The sequence below is a fragment of the Quercus lobata genome, chromosome 2, assembly GCF_001633185.2.
Source record: "Quercus lobata isolate SW786 chromosome 2, ValleyOak3.0 Primary Assembly, whole genome shotgun sequence".
NCBI lineage: Eukaryota > Viridiplantae > Streptophyta > Magnoliopsida > Fagales > Fagaceae > Quercus > Quercus lobata.
Genome location: NC_044905.1, coordinates 10,909,693 through 10,926,138, shown reverse-complemented (window position 1 = coordinate 10,926,138; position 16,446 = coordinate 10,909,693). Strand labels below are relative to the sequence as shown.

The 16,446-nt window shown below is 36.5% G+C and overlaps 2 protein-coding genes and 4 non-coding genes across 7 annotated transcripts; 4 read left to right on the top strand and 2 right to left on the bottom strand.

Annotated features, from left to right (window-relative positions):
* The first annotated feature begins 3,072 nt into the window (after positions 1-3,072).
* Positions 3,073-3,154, top strand: LOC115978468. The gene has a single exon (XR_004088744.1). It is a non-coding gene; the product is annotated as a small nucleolar RNA snoR64a (small nucleolar RNA).
* Positions 3,155-3,232: 78 nt separating this feature from the next.
* LOC115978436 lies at positions 3,233-3,317 on the top strand. Its single transcript, XR_004088721.1, has one exon. It is a non-coding gene; the product is annotated as a small nucleolar RNA R38 (small nucleolar RNA).
* Positions 3,318-3,370: 53 nt separating this feature from the next.
* LOC115978471 lies at positions 3,371-3,465 on the top strand. The gene has a single exon (XR_004088747.1). It is a non-coding gene; the product is annotated as a small nucleolar RNA snoR20a (small nucleolar RNA).
* Positions 3,466-3,722: 257 nt separating this feature from the next.
* Positions 3,723-3,804, top strand: LOC115978435. Its single transcript, XR_004088720.1, has one exon. It is a non-coding gene; the product is annotated as a small nucleolar RNA R38 (small nucleolar RNA).
* A 772-nt stretch (positions 3,805-4,576) lies between these two features.
* LOC115974452 (protein BASIC PENTACYSTEINE6) lies at positions 4,577-8,255 on the bottom strand. 2 transcript variants are annotated; one of them, XM_031094830.1, is made up of 3 exons: positions 8,057-8,255; positions 6,060-6,239; positions 4,577-5,947 (listed from the first exon to the last, which is right to left on the bottom strand). In XM_031094830.1, exons 2-3 carry the CDS (start codon positions 6,126-6,128, stop codon positions 5,003-5,005), a joined length of 1,014 nt encoding a protein of 337 aa, XP_030950690.1. In that variant the 5' UTR covers positions 6,129-6,239; positions 8,057-8,255; the 3' UTR covers positions 4,577-5,002. The 2 variants fall into 2 exon arrangements, with proteins under 2 accessions (XP_030950690.1, XP_030950689.1); XM_031094829.1 differs by having other exon boundaries at positions 6,060-6,233.
* A 2,813-nt stretch (positions 8,256-11,068) lies between these two features.
* Positions 11,069-14,122, bottom strand: LOC115959256. The gene is made up of 3 exons (XM_031077599.1): positions 13,363-14,122; positions 12,037-13,214; positions 11,069-11,812 (listed from the first exon to the last, which is right to left on the bottom strand). The coding sequence occupies exons 1-3, from the start codon at positions 14,120-14,122 to the stop codon at positions 11,069-11,071; spliced, it is 2,682 nt and encodes an 893-aa protein (XP_030933459.1).
* Between the last annotated feature and the right edge of the window lie 2,324 nt (positions 14,123-16,446).

The following is a 16,446-nucleotide window of genomic DNA, read 5'->3' as shown; positions in this document are numbered from 1 at the left end:
TGTCAGCTTCATTTACAAAGACCTCCGCCTTGAGGATGGTTTCCAGATCTCCCCGGTTGACCAAGTGAAAGTGTCGTTCAAAGGCATGTGGATCTGCAAAAAGAAAGCATATTCATATTAGCAACCGAACAATGCAAACTATGATAGCACCAAAGATTAACCCTTTCCTACTCTGAATACCCCACCTGGTTCCCCTTCCCCTGTCGGACAATGAAGGCCGTCATACCACTCCCGAGACACAATGAGAAAATCCTTATTTAACCGGAAAAAATTGCCAAACAGACTATTCCTGAGAAAAAATTAGGCGCGTGGCACGTGTTCAAAGTTATTTAGTAAGTTAGACTGTTTTTGAAAGTCGAGTTTGGCAAACTCGACTTTGGGCTGGAAAACAGACACTAGGAAAAAGGACAAGTACAGTAGGACAGTCATGGGAGCATGGTGTAGGAGCAATTTAAGGAAAAACTGTCACATCCGCATTAAATGCCCACAACTAACATTCTGGCCGCATTAATGAGGAAATGACCCCTGAATAGTGCTGTCTTGGTTGCTGCAATTCACAGAAGGTTTGAAAAAGTGGCTGATGGGACAAGCACTCGAGTAGTGACCTGCACGATCAACAGATGGAGAGCCAAGATCGACTGGAAGGGGATATATAATGTGAGAAATCCTCCAGGAAAAGGAGATCGGGAATTAGAAGGAGAATACGGTAGCAATTTGCATGATCTTGGAAACCTTTGTAACCAAGCACTGAAGAAAGAATAAGAACAATAATTTCCTCGGAAGAAATGCCCGAGGACAGAATTTCATACTTTAGCCTACGTCCTTGTTATTCAACTCACTCATAACCATGTCTAGTTGTTGTAACCCTCACTAAGGCCTAGTTCTTAAACCCATTATCTATAAATTTATTGTATTGGGCTAGTTGGGCTTGAGTCCACTCATCTAACATAAGAGGTGCTCAAACCCAGTCCCTACAATATATATATATATATATATATAAGTTTAAAATTGAAATGATTTCATAAATCGATACTTAAATTGGCAAAATTAAAAACTTTAGACCTAATATAGCCCTTTTTATGTAATTTCCCCAAAGTATTTAAATGGGATGAAGTATACCAAATCAATAAAATAAAATGTCTCCAAAGATGCTAAAGAAATAAAATAATTTTATAGTATTTTTTTCACAACTTGTTAAAGTAGTCATGGAGATGGACTTTAGGACCATTTTGAAAATAGTATCATAGACTAAAATGAAAAATAAAAATAAAAATCTCAAACGTAAAAGACTAAAATGGTCATTATTCTTATAGCTTAGAGCATCCCCAATAAGGTTGCTAAATTGACTAAAAAGTCAATTTAGCAACTAATACTCTCAAAATGCCTTGTATAGCAAAGAAGCTAAACTCAAAATAATTTGAGTATCAACTACGGTGAGCTACTATAGATAGCTGCACATTGTAGCTTTAAAAAAAAAATTGTAATGTGTGTTGTTAAAAAAATAATATTTTAATGTGTTGATGATTGTGATTGTTATTTATTATGTTAGATGTATTATTTTATTGTGTTGTTTATATTATTTTAATGTGTTAAAAATGTTAAAATAAAAAACTTTAATTTTTGGTGTATTATAAAATGTGGTGTTCAAATAGATAAAATAATATTTTGAGTTGCTAAAAGCTATATTTTTTAGCTTTCTTACTGTGAATGCTCTTAGCTAGCATCTCATAGTTTTTGCAACAAAGATATCAAAGATCAATGTTAGAGGAAGGGAGATTAATGGGGACATGGCCCCTTGGATTTTTTAAAATTTCCCTTCCCCCTATATATTTTTAATAAAATTTAAGATTTTTGTTTGGATTTTACTCAATTGCCCACTATATTTTTTAAATGTACAAAAGCTCATGAGTATTAAACTATTATTGTCCAAATTTGTTCTTCTAATATTCATTTTTTCAACATATAAAACTCATTAATTTTATGAGTGTTAAAAGCGTATGTTCATAAAAACATGTGAGTATTAATAGGTTTCTGTATATTTTAATTTTTTTTTACTAACACTCATTCTTTTCTTCTAAAAATCCACCTTTTTTTTTTCTCAAAAAAAAAAAAAAAATCCACCTTTTTTTTTCCATGTATAACTTGTTTATTTTAGGAGTATTTAGAGCACATGTTTATGAAAGTATATAAATATAACCAAGTAAATCTCTATAGTAAAAGTAATTTTTATTTTCCAAAAACAAACTCTTTTTACTTTTTTTTTTCAATATTTTTTTCATTTTGCATGTAAAGTTAGGGACACATGAATGCATACTTTTTTTTTGGTTAATAAAACATGTTATGATTTTAATAATTAAAAATTTGGGACATGTTCTACCTAGTCTACCTTTGTCATATAATATTTCTCTTTTTTTTTTTTTTTTTGCCTTTCATATAATATTTCTCTTTACATCATATATGTTAAGGCATATCAAAATGAAATAGCTTTGCAAATTTTTTTTTGTGGCTCCATCATTATCCAAGGTTCAAATCATATTTTCCCAATATAATTAATTAACAATCAAATTTATCACAAAAAAAGGAAAAAAAAAAAAAGACTAAAATAAAAATAACCTTAAATTTAGGATCAAAAGTGTAATTTAGCCCCCCCAAGAGCCCAATTTGATTTATTGTTGCGGTCCTCATAATCCAATAGGCCCAGACTCCGAGCCCAAAGGGTCAATATCTCCACTTATGCATCACCAAAAAGAGGTGGTAGGTACTAGGTACAACATTATTTGTCTGTGACAACCTTTTTGTCACCGATTAAAACCCTCCATATTCGCACGCACACTAGCTCCCAATCGCATCTTAAATCGTAGCCGTCTGATCGAGTCCCCAAACACTAAAGCCCCAGCCGAATCAACTCTATAAAAGCCAAGCCATTTCACCATGAACCTGCAAAAACCCTAGCTCATACATCGCCGTCTTCCTAGTCCCCATTGATTCTTCTCCCATCTCCAATTTCCACCTTCTTGTTCCAATTTCATATGTGTGTATGTATATTTGAATTTTAATGTGGGCGAATGACGAATCTTTTTTTGAATTGTTTAGAGTGCTCAGACTTTGATTTTGGGTACAATGATTCAAAACATTGAATAGGAAGATCTGATGCCTCTCTTTTCTTTTTCGATTCGAACAAAACTTAACGTTGTTGTTTCTTGTGTTCTATGTTTGGTTTTTCATTGGATACCATTGTGGATGACGAATACTTATGAAATAAACAGTTATCCCTGTCTGATATTTGGTGCTGATATTTCTTAAATTCTGACATTACAAAATCGTTTTTATTTTTTTATTTTTTTGCATTATGTTTTATTTTTCAAAAATAGCCAATGATGAAGATCTTTTAATGGTTGACTGAAATGCAAGTTGATAATAAACTTGCTTATGTGTCGAAATTCATGAACTAGGACGGTCTGAGGCTTTTGTTTATTTATTTATTTATTTATTTATTATTATTATTATTATTATTATTATTTTAGTTAGATGGTCGAGGAAGGGGTGACTTGAACTTTGGACGCCTCTGATGGAAACATCAGGAGGTGCCAGTTCATCTACAAGATTGTTGGCTGAGGCTTTTGTTTTTCAAAATTTTAATATTTCAAATTGTTTTTACTATGTATTGTTTTAATTATTTTCTTGTATCTTTTACTAAATCATCTATGGATTGGTCTCTACAGTGTTGTGAATGATGAGAACAATAATTATACAGTTATCCCTGTCTGATGCATTGGTGCTGAGATTTTGTAATCTGACACTCACACTGTAGAGTCTTCATCTCATCCGTTTTTTTTTTCTCTGCTAGAAAGTTGTAATTTAATTAATAATTTTCTTACATTTTACGTTGTTTTAATCAATAGGGTGTGATGAACCAGAATGTCTCATTGGTTTTTATTACATTTCTTAGTTTTACGTGTTCTTGTTAGTTGTTATTACTTGTATAAACTATAATTTCATATCATATCATATTAATCTTTGCCTTATCAGAGTTTTGATATTGGTGATTTTTGAGTGATAAAATTCTCAAGATTAAAACTCAAAGTGACCGGATTATGCTCCAACGTCGAACCCTCTCCTTAGCAATGTGTGATAGCAAGATCTTTATCATAATGCAAGGATGGTTCTGTGCATCGGTTGGGATTTAAGAAGAAACACATAAATATAATGCCACCAGTTGGGATTAAACGAGAAACACAATTTGACAATAATGTTTGTAAAGTTCACATGTTGTATGAGAGAGATTCATAGATCATCTCCCACAATGCGCTGGTTTTACAACTGCTAGAGGATAGAGGAGATGTAGTCTAAAAATTAAACAGATTTGAACATTTAAGTTATGAATCCAGTAAAAATTTGGTTTCCAAACCAATGACAATTGTATAGGGCTGTGTCTTAATTGCATTTACTAAACAGAAATCGTCAAGAAGTCTGGTGCCAGAGCATGCCTAAATTGTTCAGAGAAAATATAGTATATGTTTGGATAGTGCTAAAAAGCACTGTTCACAGAACCCTACTTTTTTCAACAAAAACAATCTGAAAAACTTGGTTACATTCACATATTTATAAATTATTTTGTTACAATATTTTCAGTTTTCAACAATAAGCGGTATTCAAACACAACCTAATCTATTCTAAATAAACAGTATTTCACACAGGTATACCAGACCCTTGAGATACAAGTACACTACTTACATAGCTATCTAGAGTTACAACTTTACAAGTACAGATCACTTACGATGGACTATTAATGGTCGCTAAACCAAGGCAGGCTTTATTATACAACTATCGGTAGGAATGAGTAAACTAGCGTCCCCTTTACTTGATTCTGGTGTGCCAAGTATCAATGTCCTTTCATTAATTTATGGCTGAAAGGAAAAAAATTGAAGATGCATCATACTTGATCACTGGATGCTGTTTCCCTATTTTCCTATTCTTCCATTCACGAGAAAATTTACTAAGTCTACTTAATTGTGATGTAGCGATTTGTACCATGCTTGGCCCAATTTTCCTTCAAATCAACAGGATTTGACAGATCATGGCCTTCTGCAGCAAGCCGGCTGAGCAGCTTGTTAAAGGCGCTTCCACTCATCTTTCGCCCACCAACTCGGGCATGCCGTTTGTTTGGAACTGCTGGCAGAGGATACATCGACAAGGTGGTTGTACAGCATGAAGATTGCCACCCCCCATTTCCCCATTTGTAACACTGCCTTAGGATTCCAGTGCAGGAGCATACAGGTGCAGGCATCGTTGACTCATCAAATGCAACTTGATTTAACCCTAAGTCCTGCCCCTTCCAATCTGTCTTTGGAACCCCTGTCTGTCTGTTAAGATCATCACCTCCACTGCCCATGTCCTGCTCACTCTTCCACTCATTTGGCTTGCCAAACATGTTATTCAAGTCATCACTCTCCCTCTTAATCTTCCTTGGAGTTTTTGCAGCTTTCTTGTCAGATGAGATTCCCTTGGTCTCCTTTGTTCGTTTAGCCCGTCGTGACTTTGCAGCCTCGCAAGCAACTGGTGACATTGCTAGACCATCGCTTGTGTGCATTTCCCTTGTATTGTAAGATGGCTCACCCATATGGGGTACATGATGCATGTGCTGTTGTGCTTGTGGATGGTGTATGTGCTTCACCCCACGTGAGATTTGGCATCCAGGTGGGCATGACATATTACCACTGGTAAAGGAGTTTTCCCGGTATTGAAGTGTTGCAATTGCATTGTCACGTTCCAACATGGCATTATTCCGTTCTGCAATTGCTGTATCTCGTTCCAGAAATGCCATGTCTCTCTCTGCAATAGCTGCCTTTTTTTCAGCAACAGCCAAATTTCTTTCTTGAATGGCTGCATCTCTTTCAGCCATAATGCTCATTATCTGTTTCATTGATGGCTGATGTTGCATCAACCACTGTCACAAGAACAGCAATAGTATTATCATTACCCCACACATTGACAAGAAAAAACATAGTTTCATTCACATTGTTCCAAGTATTTTGTTTGTAAAAAGCTGCTTCTAGTACCTGACTCTGAGCTGTTTTGTACTGATCTGCTTTGTGTCTTCCATTTTCACGATGCCCTCCATCATCCATCTGAGATCCACAAATGGCTATAATTACAGCCAACGGTTTCAAACCCCTGCTGAAAGTGCAACTCTCAGTCAATCAAGCACAACACCTTTATCCAGGCTACAGATCCTGTATCTTACAGCAAAGAGACAAAATCTGTTCAATTTTGCTCATGGGACATGTGTGTGAACATGTATAGATAAAGGTGGTAACATATTTGGAATTTAGAGAGAGCGAGCTACTCCTATCGCATAACTGTAGGTGGAATGACATCAGTGATAGAAACCCATGCTGGTGTAAAACATTATCTCATAAGAAACAAATCATATACAAATTTTAAGACATGAAAGGAGTCCAAGTTTAAAACCAACATGCTTCTATTAACTATTGTCCCACAAGGTGCAAAAAAGCCAATATTGAAATGTAGATTATAGACAAGCCTATATCATAAAACTGATGCACAATTGCATTTCAGAAAGGCTGAAAAACAAGAGTCTCAGAAAGTTCATATAATAATAAAAATACTACTGAAATGGCTCGTCACCAATTTAAGAATGGGTGTTGAGCTAAGGTAGAAATAAATCTATTAAAGTGCATAAACAAACATATGCATAAACATTGAGACTTGCCAAAAAAATAGCATTTGCATGGTGTTGAAATAACACGAAACATGACTGCACATCATATATTAGGTCCTAGTATATTAAAAAGGGAACTGATCAAGTAAGGGGATGATATGAGCTAAAATGATACCAGCACACTTGGAAAACATGAGCATAAACATTACTTAATTCCAAAGCCCTCAATTTGACTATGCTTTGTTTCTACATAACATACTGATGAAAGAATCAAGGATTGTTAATTTTGTGGCATGCTCTTTTCTTCTCGATTCTCCATGTTTTATGCTTGTGCATAATGATGCTTTCAAATTATCACATCATGTAAAAGGCATCCCCACCCAACCCCCCCCCCCCCCAAAAAAAAAAAAAAAAAGAATTATTACATAGGGAAGATGCTTAATCGTCTAACAGCATGGCCAATTCAATGAATTACTCATTATTTGTCAGTCAATCCTAGCTTAATCCTCAACATCACTTTCTTAGTAGCAAGACTTAGTTTGCTCCTCTAGATTCGCATGAAGGTGGTGACTTCTGAAACCATGATAGCCAACACAATTACAGACACGCATTGATTTGTGTAAAATGTACAGTAACAGTCCAGCCAAACACAATAATGAAAACTCAAACCATCCCCTAAACCAAGTTCTGTGAATGATGAATGCCACTTATAGTCAACTAACATTAGACACAACATGGACCACATTTTCTGCACCACAGAATGAGTTAAGAGGATCACAAACATCTTCATGAATACCATAATCCACATTCCCAGAACCAAGAAAAGGGCTTATGATTTACAATTTGGCAACTATAGTAATGATCTAAAAATGACGCCTTTTTACGCAGCACAGTATTCGTTAGGCATAAATTGTTATGCAGACTACAAACATAACACTGAAGATTGACATTTCTAAGCAAAAATCAAGCTTCATCAAGCTTCCAACCTTAGCAAAAATTAACTGAACAATCAAAACTTCCCTCACTCCAGTCCTGAGATGAAAGCTAACCAAAAAAATACTATAAATTTCGTTTCTTCACTAGCAGCTATTATACAGCACAAATTTAAAAACCCACTTCTTCTTTTTATAAGTAATAAAACCCATTATTGAAACCACGCTCCAAGCCTCTACAAGTAAGTATCACTTGCACCAAGTGCAAAAACAGAATAACTAAAATTAGTTGCTATTGCTATGAAAATATATACAGAGACCTCAGTTCAAGCAGCAAGAAATACACAAACCTTGGTACTAAGTAATAATGATGATCAAAGAAAGAAAAATTAGTAATTCACAAGAGTCAACATGAACAAGCGGAAGAGAAATCGAAGCTTACCAGGAAGAGAGAGATTCGGCAGAGAAAAAAACGGAGAGAGAGAAAACCTAAGACCAAGGATTAAAAATTTGTGGAAGCCACAATTGGGACACAGGAGCAAAAAGAATTTTGATTTTTTTAATTAATTAATTTTTTTTTTCCACTTTTCTTCTTGGTGGTTTAACCTGTCCCTTTCTACATTTTTGCTACTACTATTCCTTTCTTTTTTTTTACATGTAAACACATAAACACATATATACACAAAAGAAACAAACGTACGACAAAGGAGAAAAAGCTATACATGAGGTGTGTTTTAACTGTGCTACCGTGAGCTTACCATGTATTTTCGTTTTAACATTAAAGTGAAAAAAGCTTGACTATTTTTGACTGCGTGGACTTGTACAACCTTGGCCACGAGCTACATGTTTGCTTTTAGGCATTTCTGATTTCTGTTCCGTTAAAACATGAGGATGATGAGTGACATTAATGACCTATCATTTTCAACTCCAATTATGTTTAGTGACGCAATTAATATTATTATTGTTTTTTTAACGATTTGTTGAAGGGCCAAGATGTAAGTAAACCATAAAAGTAAGATTTTTTTTTTGGGAGTGCTTTCATAAGAAATGAACTTTGTAGTATTGATAATTTATTACTTATGTCTATCTTTTAAAGTAACGTATTGAAATGATTCGTAATAATTATTATTTATCATTAATTCAAAACAACAATATATTCTCTTTAGGGCATAAGTGAGATTCGATTTCAAATACCTCATTTGATCGAAAGAGATTTTATTAATTGAAATAACTATTTATTAATTATGTGAAATGGTCATAAGTTAAGCTTAAATGCAACATGCTTAGCTTTTCAAGAAGGTTTTAAAAGGAATCATACAACTTTTGTAGCAAGATGTCAGATCATAGTAAAATTAGTGAAAAATAAATAGAAGAGCGAGAAAATCAGCATAGAGATTGTACATTATTCAACAATGTGCTTATATCCACAATAGCAAGTAGTGAAAATCTTCGCTATCATAAAACTAAAGGGTTTACAATGAATGTATAATGTCTCCAAAGAAATCCTAACTCGGTACATTGAATCTATCATTATATTCTTAACATAGCACAGAGGTTTCCTCCCCCTTCATCCTCCAACCTTTAATTCAGTCCAAACAAAATGGAAAAAAAATTAGCCACATTGAACCTCATGAGCCCCACTCCTGTTCACTCACTCCATCTATGAGGCCCTTAAACTAGAGACCTATGTTAATTATAAAGAAGATTATGAGCCACCATCTCTTAGCTTGATTGTTAATGACGATTGGCTCTAATGGTTAGCATCAAAATATGTTGATAGAGCTATTACCTATAACAATAAGTATAATGACATAATAATTTTCACAATTTTTGTTTATAGATGTTAAAATGATAGATTGTGATTGATATATAATAAAAGTGATATGAGTGGTTATTGCATGCAAAAATGATTACATTAATCACAATCTATCGTTTTAATAAGTGGTGGAAAAAAATTGTTAGGAATATTGTTGCATAACCATGTCTACGCGATTAAATATTTGGTAATTTACATATTTAGGTTGTGGAAGGTGAGCATTATACTTAGAGCAGGCACGGTGGTCTTTTTCTACGAGGCCAAAATAAAAGAAATAAAAGTAGACCAGTTCTGCCTGGGGATCCAACCTAATAAAGTCAATCTACTTTAAAATATTGGGTTAGGTCCAGATTTATAAAACACAATCAAATTATAATTAAGATTCTAATTCAAGCAACCCTACTCCACGCGAGATGAAAAAGCCCACCCAAGCCTTTGATAAGACTTGGGCTCTACCTGAATACCACGAGCAAACACTTTGAGGTGGGCTGCACTGGACTCTAGCCCAGACTTTTAAGCTGGGGAAAATGACCCACTAGGATTTAAATGGTTCATGTAGACATGTACCCGTACTTCATTGCATCCTTCTTTATTTTATTATTTTATTATTTTTTTTTTAAATTTTAGTGTTTCAACCTATGACATTCACTTCTGATGATAGCTCTTTATCATCAAACCATGACATCAATTGGTTTTTGGTATAGGCGGGAATTGAACCTTAGATCTCTTATTCAACCATTAGAGATTTTACCAGTTAAGCTAACTGGAATCCACACTTCATTGCATCTAACCGCTATAAAAAAAGAAAATAATTGTACAAAAACTTAAAAGCTAAGATGCATATTGTACCTTCTAGTTTGATTGAAATTCATTTCAATTTTTTAACTTTATTTTCATTCAATTAAGTATTTTAAGTACCCGTTTAGATACTGATGAAAAGGTTAGTGTTTGCGTTTTCTTTTTTTCTTTTTTTGAGAAGCATTTTATGTGGCTTTTATGCTTTGCCAGTGGATCTCATGCACTATTCACGGAACCCACAAACTTCTTTTTTCAACAAAACTTTCATTAAAAAGGGTCTCACAACACTATTCAGACATTTAAAAATTATTTTGTTACAGTGTTTTCAATTTTCAGCAAAATATGCAATATCCAAGCACACCCTAAGTTTAAATCTATTCAATTCAAGGCTTTTGTCCAATTCCGTTAAAATTTGTCACTTTGTAAGTAAATATGCAATTAACTAATGATTTTTATTTTTTTCAAAATAAGTTATCACTTAAAAAATCTATAAGGTATTTTTACTAATTTTATATTTTAAAAATTTTAAAATATTAACTTTATAGATAAGTTATATTTAGTAAATTTTCAAATTCTTGATTTTAGATAAACTTTTTCCCTCTCACTAGTCACTACATAGATTTAGATTGAACATTCGTTAGTTGAATACTCTCGTGGGTTTCTTATATTTTTTTTTTCTTTTTTTTTTTTTCTTTCTGAATCTTAAACTTATCAAAATCTATTTGCGTTTGTATGGCTTTTGTTGCTTTATGATAGTGGTTTCTTGGGGTTCTTGGTTTAATTATGTTTTGAATCAATTGATATTAATTTTTTTTTTTTGAAAAGAGAATGTTCATTCATTTAGATAGATAAAAGATCATGATACAGAGCATCCAAGGCTGGTGGGGGAGAGTCCTCCAACCAGTACAAGTCCTCATCTAATGTTTGTCTAGCATGTTGAGCCAAAGCATGGGCTACCCTATTCCCACCCCTTCTAATACAGTAAACCTCAGACCAAATTAAACCCCTTATCAAATGGCGAATATCATCCACTACATTGCCAAATGAAGAGGTGTTTTCCTTTGATGAAGATATATCGTGAATGACGTTACTGTTGTCACCCTCAATGATCAATTTGGAAAAGCCAGCATCCACAGCAAATTCTAAAGCTCTCTGGCAAGCCAGCAACTCCGCTTCATCACTGGTTTGCACAGCCGGTCCACAGGCAGACATTGCAGCCATTACCTTTCCCTTTTCATTTCGAACAATTGCTCCAATCCCTGTTCTGCCTAAATTCGGAAATGTTGCAGCATCAAAATTGAGTTTGTACGCCTCAGAAGGTGGTGGTTTCCATACTTCCTCATAAGGTTGCTGTCTCGGCTGAGCATTAAGTCGTGTTTGAGCCCGTTGGTAATCTTCCATGCATTCCTCTGCCCGTTTGTTCAAACAAATTGGGCTCTTCATTTTTCCACCATGCAGCAATGAGTTTCGCTGATTCCAGATCAGCCAAGCTTGAGTCCAGAATAGCCCAAGCTCTTCCAAATTCAATCGCTCCAACAATTCCTCCGTCAGTTGCACCAAATCGGACTGGCCATGCTTGTGTTTCTGCAGTTTACAACACTACCAGCCCAAACGTCCTGAGCTACTGCACAGTCCCACAAAGTATGAATAGTGGATTCCGGTTCTCTTGTACATAAGACACATATATCTTCATGAATAATCATTTTTCTGGTCAGGTTCACAGCAGTAGGCAAGATCTCATGACAAGCTCGCCATGCAAATACTTTAATCTTGTTATGGATCTGTAACTTCCAAATTGTAGACCAAACCTTTTTAGCAACACCACCTCCAGATGTTCCAACCCACGCTTCATCAGTAAGAATTCTTCTCGCCACATGATAAGCAGACTTGACAGTAAAAATACCTCGTGAGTTATGCATCCAAATTATAGTATCAGCTACAAATCTTCTGCTCAATGGAATTTGGCAGATTGCATCCGCTTCTTGGCTGTGAAAGATGGTTCTAATATCCTCATATCTCCATGTATTAAGCTCCGGATTGATCAACTCACACACCATCAAATCATCCCCATTCTCTTGGATCGGATTAAGGACCTTGTTTGTGGGAAAATTAGGAAGCCACTTATCCTTTAAAGCATTAATTGAGAATCCATTCCCAACCCTCCAACAGTGACCGGATTGGAGAATAGGCATTGCAGCCATCAAACTTCGCCACACATATGAGCAATTTGGTGATTCTTTAGCCTCAAGGAAATTTGATCTCGGAAAGTACCTTGCTTTAAAACATTGATAGAGCAACGAATCATTATCCTTTATCATCCTCCACCCTTGCTTGGCCAACATGGCTAAATTAAAGGCTCTCAAATCCCGAAATCCCATGCCACCTTCTTTCTTTGCAATAGTAAGCTTATCCCAACTTTTCCAATGAATTTTCCGTTCATTGCACACTTGACCCCACCAAAATTTTGCATACAATGCATCTAGCTCATCACAAAGTTTCAAAGGTATCTGAAACACACTCATTGTATAGGTGGGTATGGACTGTGCCACAACCTTGATAAGGATTTCTTTGCCAGCTCTAGACAATAAGGTGCCCTTCCATCCTTGGAGCTTCTTCCAAATTCTATCTTTCAAAAATGAGAAAGTGTGATATTTAGCCCTCCCAATCAAAGTTGGTAGGCCAAGGTATGTTTCAAACCGGCTAACCTCCTTCACTCCCAATGCACCCAAAATCTGACCCTTCTGGCTATCTGAGGTGTTGCTGCTGAAGTAAACTGAGGACTTTTCTAGATTAATACTCTGCCCAGAGGCTCTTTCATAGATTTGAAGGATCTCAGTTATGGTTTCCCCCTCATCCCTAGTTGCCTGGCAAAACAGTAATGAGTCATCAGCAAACATAAGGTTCGTGACCTTTGGTGCCTCTCTGCAAATGGAGACTCCCTTAAGCCGCCCTTCTGATTCTGCTTTGTTCAACAATGCAATAAAATCTTCAGCACATAATAAGAAGAGGTAGGGTGATAATGGATCTCCCTGTCGGATTCCTCTAGAAGGATGGATCTTTCCAAACAACCGGAAATCCCAGCTTCTTCATAATTCGTTGAAGAAAGTGTCACTCCACCCGGTCATAGGCTTTACTAATATCCAGCTTCAATGCCATGGACCCCTTCTTCCCTTTTTTCCTGGAATGCATGGTATGGAGAGTCTCGTATGCCACCAACACATTATCAGTAATCAACCTCCCCGGTACAAAGACACTCTGAGTGTGTGAGATGATCTGAGGCAGAACCTGTTTCAACCTGTTTGCCAACACCTTGGAAATAATTTTGTAAATAACATTACAAAGGCTTATTAGTCTAAACTCAGACATTCTCTCTGGATTTTTGATTTTAGGGATAAGCACAATATTTGTATGATTAATATCAGGAAGCATATTACCATTATTTAAAAAATCCAGAACAGCAAGAACAACAGAGTCACCCACCACATGCCAGAATTTTTGATAAAAAATGGCGTTTATACCATCAGGTCCTGGAGATTTTGTTGGTCCCATTTGAAACAAAGCCACTTTAACTTCTTCAGCAGTAAACTCAGTAGAGAAAAATTCCCACATGTCATCAGTCACCTTACTCTCCACTGCATTCAGGCACTCCTCCATTTGATCCCCCAATCCTGCATGAAAAAGGTTGTCAAAGTAGGCTGAAGCAACCCCAACCACCTCCTCCAACTCTTCCACCCACTGCCCATGATCATTCCGGATACCCTTGATATAATTTTTCCTTCTTCTTTGTGTCGCTTTGGCATGGAAAAATTTGGTGTTCTTATCTCCATGTTTTAGCCAATTTATTCTAGACCGTTGGGCCCAATAAATTTCTTGCTTCTGTAAAAGTTCATCCATTCTTTTGCTCAAGCCCAAAAATTATGCTTTTTCATCTTCAGTCAATTCGGCCTCATTCAATCTGTCTAACTGTTTTGAACTTCTTTGATGGCTAAGGTATCTGGATCAGTTATGGGAGAACCCTAAGTCATAAGCTCCGCTCCACAAACCTTTATTTTTTCCTGTATTGCTGCCAAACCAACCTTTTCCTCCCCTGCCTTCCCCCAACCCTCCTAAATAACTTCTTCACAATCCGCCCGGAGCAACCAAGCTTCCTCAAACTTGAAGCTTCTACCACATTGCTGTCTCAGCTATGAAAAGGATTGAACATCTAGCAAAATTGGCAAATGATCCGAAGCATGAGTTGACAAATGCACAATTTTACTCAATTGAAATCTATCTGTCCATTCCTTGTTTGCAACACCTCTATCAAGCCGAATCTTGGTATTAGCTTTCCCGGGTCTCTTATTGCTCCAAGTGTATGGATACCCCTTATATCCTAGGTTATGAAGATGACAAAAATTTAAAGCCTCCCTAAAGGCCTCAATCGAAGAAAACGGTGGCTGCCTAACACTTTTTTTTTCTGAAGCATGTAAATAAGCATTAAAATCCCCAAATACTACCCATGGGCCCACTACAAACGATTGTAAATGTTTCAATAACCTCCATGAATTTTCTTTCTGCTGTGCTTCTGGCCACCCATAGAAACCAGTCATGAACCACACAAAACCATCATCTTCCGTGACTTTTGCTAAAACATGGTTAACCGTAAAATTAATTAGCTCCAATCTAACTTCATTCTTCCACAAAAAAGCCAACCCTCCTCCAGAGTTCGGATGTTTAACAATGATCTTATTTTGGTACGGTAAATTTCCATACAAACTATCAAAACCATCTTTATCAAGTCTAGTCTCCATAAGAAAACATACCGTGGGAACTTGCTCCCTCACAAGCTTGCGAAGGCTTCGACCTGTCCAAGGGTTCCCAATCCCTTGGCAGTTCCAGCTTAGCAGCCTCATTGCTCCCGGCAAGGGTGACTCTCCACCCCCGCCGATACATTGTCTTTGAATTCCTCTTTATAGCTCAATATGCCTTTCTTCAGAATCTCCTCTTCAGACAGCCCCCCTTGTGTTTCATGCGTGTTTCTCTTTCCCAGGCCAGGTAAGGCAATGGGCTTGGTGGATCCACTTGGCCCAAATTCCATTTGTTTTATACGAGTCCAAGTGCTTTTGGGCTTTTTTGTATTAGTCCCAATCAGGTCCGGCTTGGAAGTGAGACTCCCAAATTCGGAAATCTGGTCTTCTAATATATTAAGCTGCACGTGACTCCCACTTGCCTTATTAATCTTCATCTCCGCTCCCTTCACTTCAGAAAAATCTGTGACTGGCTAATTAGGATGCTGAAATTTAGGACCAGTTACATCTAGTATATTTGATGTGGTTGTAACGTCTGCATGGCAATAACTATCCAAGCTGTCAACGTGCAAAAGTTCCGCCTTTGTTCCTTGAATCACGCCCTTTTCCTTATCCGTTTCTCTAGGGTTTCCAGTATTGAGTGGCTGCGCCGTCGTCTTCCTCACCTGATCTCCTTGCTCCGCCTGGATAGCATCCTTCCCTGCCTCACAGCCCGTATCTACCTCAAAGATAGCACTCGGACCTGCTGCTTTACTCCCCGGAACTCTAGACCAACTCCCTAGTGCCCTTAGGTAGTCACCATATTGATATTCTATGTGGCCTCCTTTTTTCTCCATAGCATAATGGCCTGCACAGTGCTTCAGATCGTGGCCTAAAATTCCACAATAGTGACAAAACATGGGCAATCTCTCATACTTAAAGGTTACCCATGACTTCAAACCATCTGAACCAGCTATAAAACCACCCATTCGAAGAGGTTTAGAGATTGGTAAGGCAACTTGAACTCGCATAAACATACTGAGATCATCCTTTTTTTTCTTCCATTCCACCTCCTCTACCTCCCCCAGTCGACTACCAACTTCCTTCGCCACTTGAGGGGAAACCATATCAAAAGGTGCCCCCCATATTTGGATCCAGAGTGATGTCGCCTCCAGTCAAATATTTCCCACAGTCATGCCCTTTTTCCACCTTTGCAGTAATAGTAATTGATTATCAAAAGTCCAAGGACCTCCTCTTAAAATCCGATCCAAATCAAACTCGGATTGAAATTTGAACTGGAAAAGATTCGGCCCTACTTCAAGGATTTGCATTGAATCATTTAGTCCCCAAGCTCTCCTTATTGTATTCTTTGCAGCCAATTTATTAGAAGACTTATATGTAAGGAATTTCCCAATCAAACTCATGTGACAACTTTCAATTGCTTCCTTTCTT

Excerpts from the sequence above, each read along its gene's own strand:
- LOC115959256 (XM_031077599.1), bottom strand. The coding sequence starts at position 14,122 with ATGGATGAACTTTTACAGAAGCAAGAAATTTATTGGGCCCAACGGTCT. Across the intron at positions 13,215-13,362 it reads GGCATTGAAGCTGGATATTA|ATTTTATTGCATTGTTGAAC; the intron begins GTAAAGCCTATG and ends TATGTGCTGAAG. Across the intron at positions 11,813-12,036 it reads GAGGTGGTGTTGCTAAAAAG|AAACACAAGCATGGCCAGTC; the intron begins GTTTGGTCTACA and ends TGTAAACTGCAG.
- LOC115974452 (XM_031094830.1), bottom strand. The coding sequence starts at position 6,128 with ATGGATGATGGAGGGCATCGTGAAAATGGAAGACACAAAGCAGATCAG. Across the intron at positions 5,948-6,059 it reads ACAAAACAGCTCAGAGTCAG|TGGTTGATGCAACATCAGCC; the intron begins GTACTAGAAGCA and ends TTCTTGTGACAG.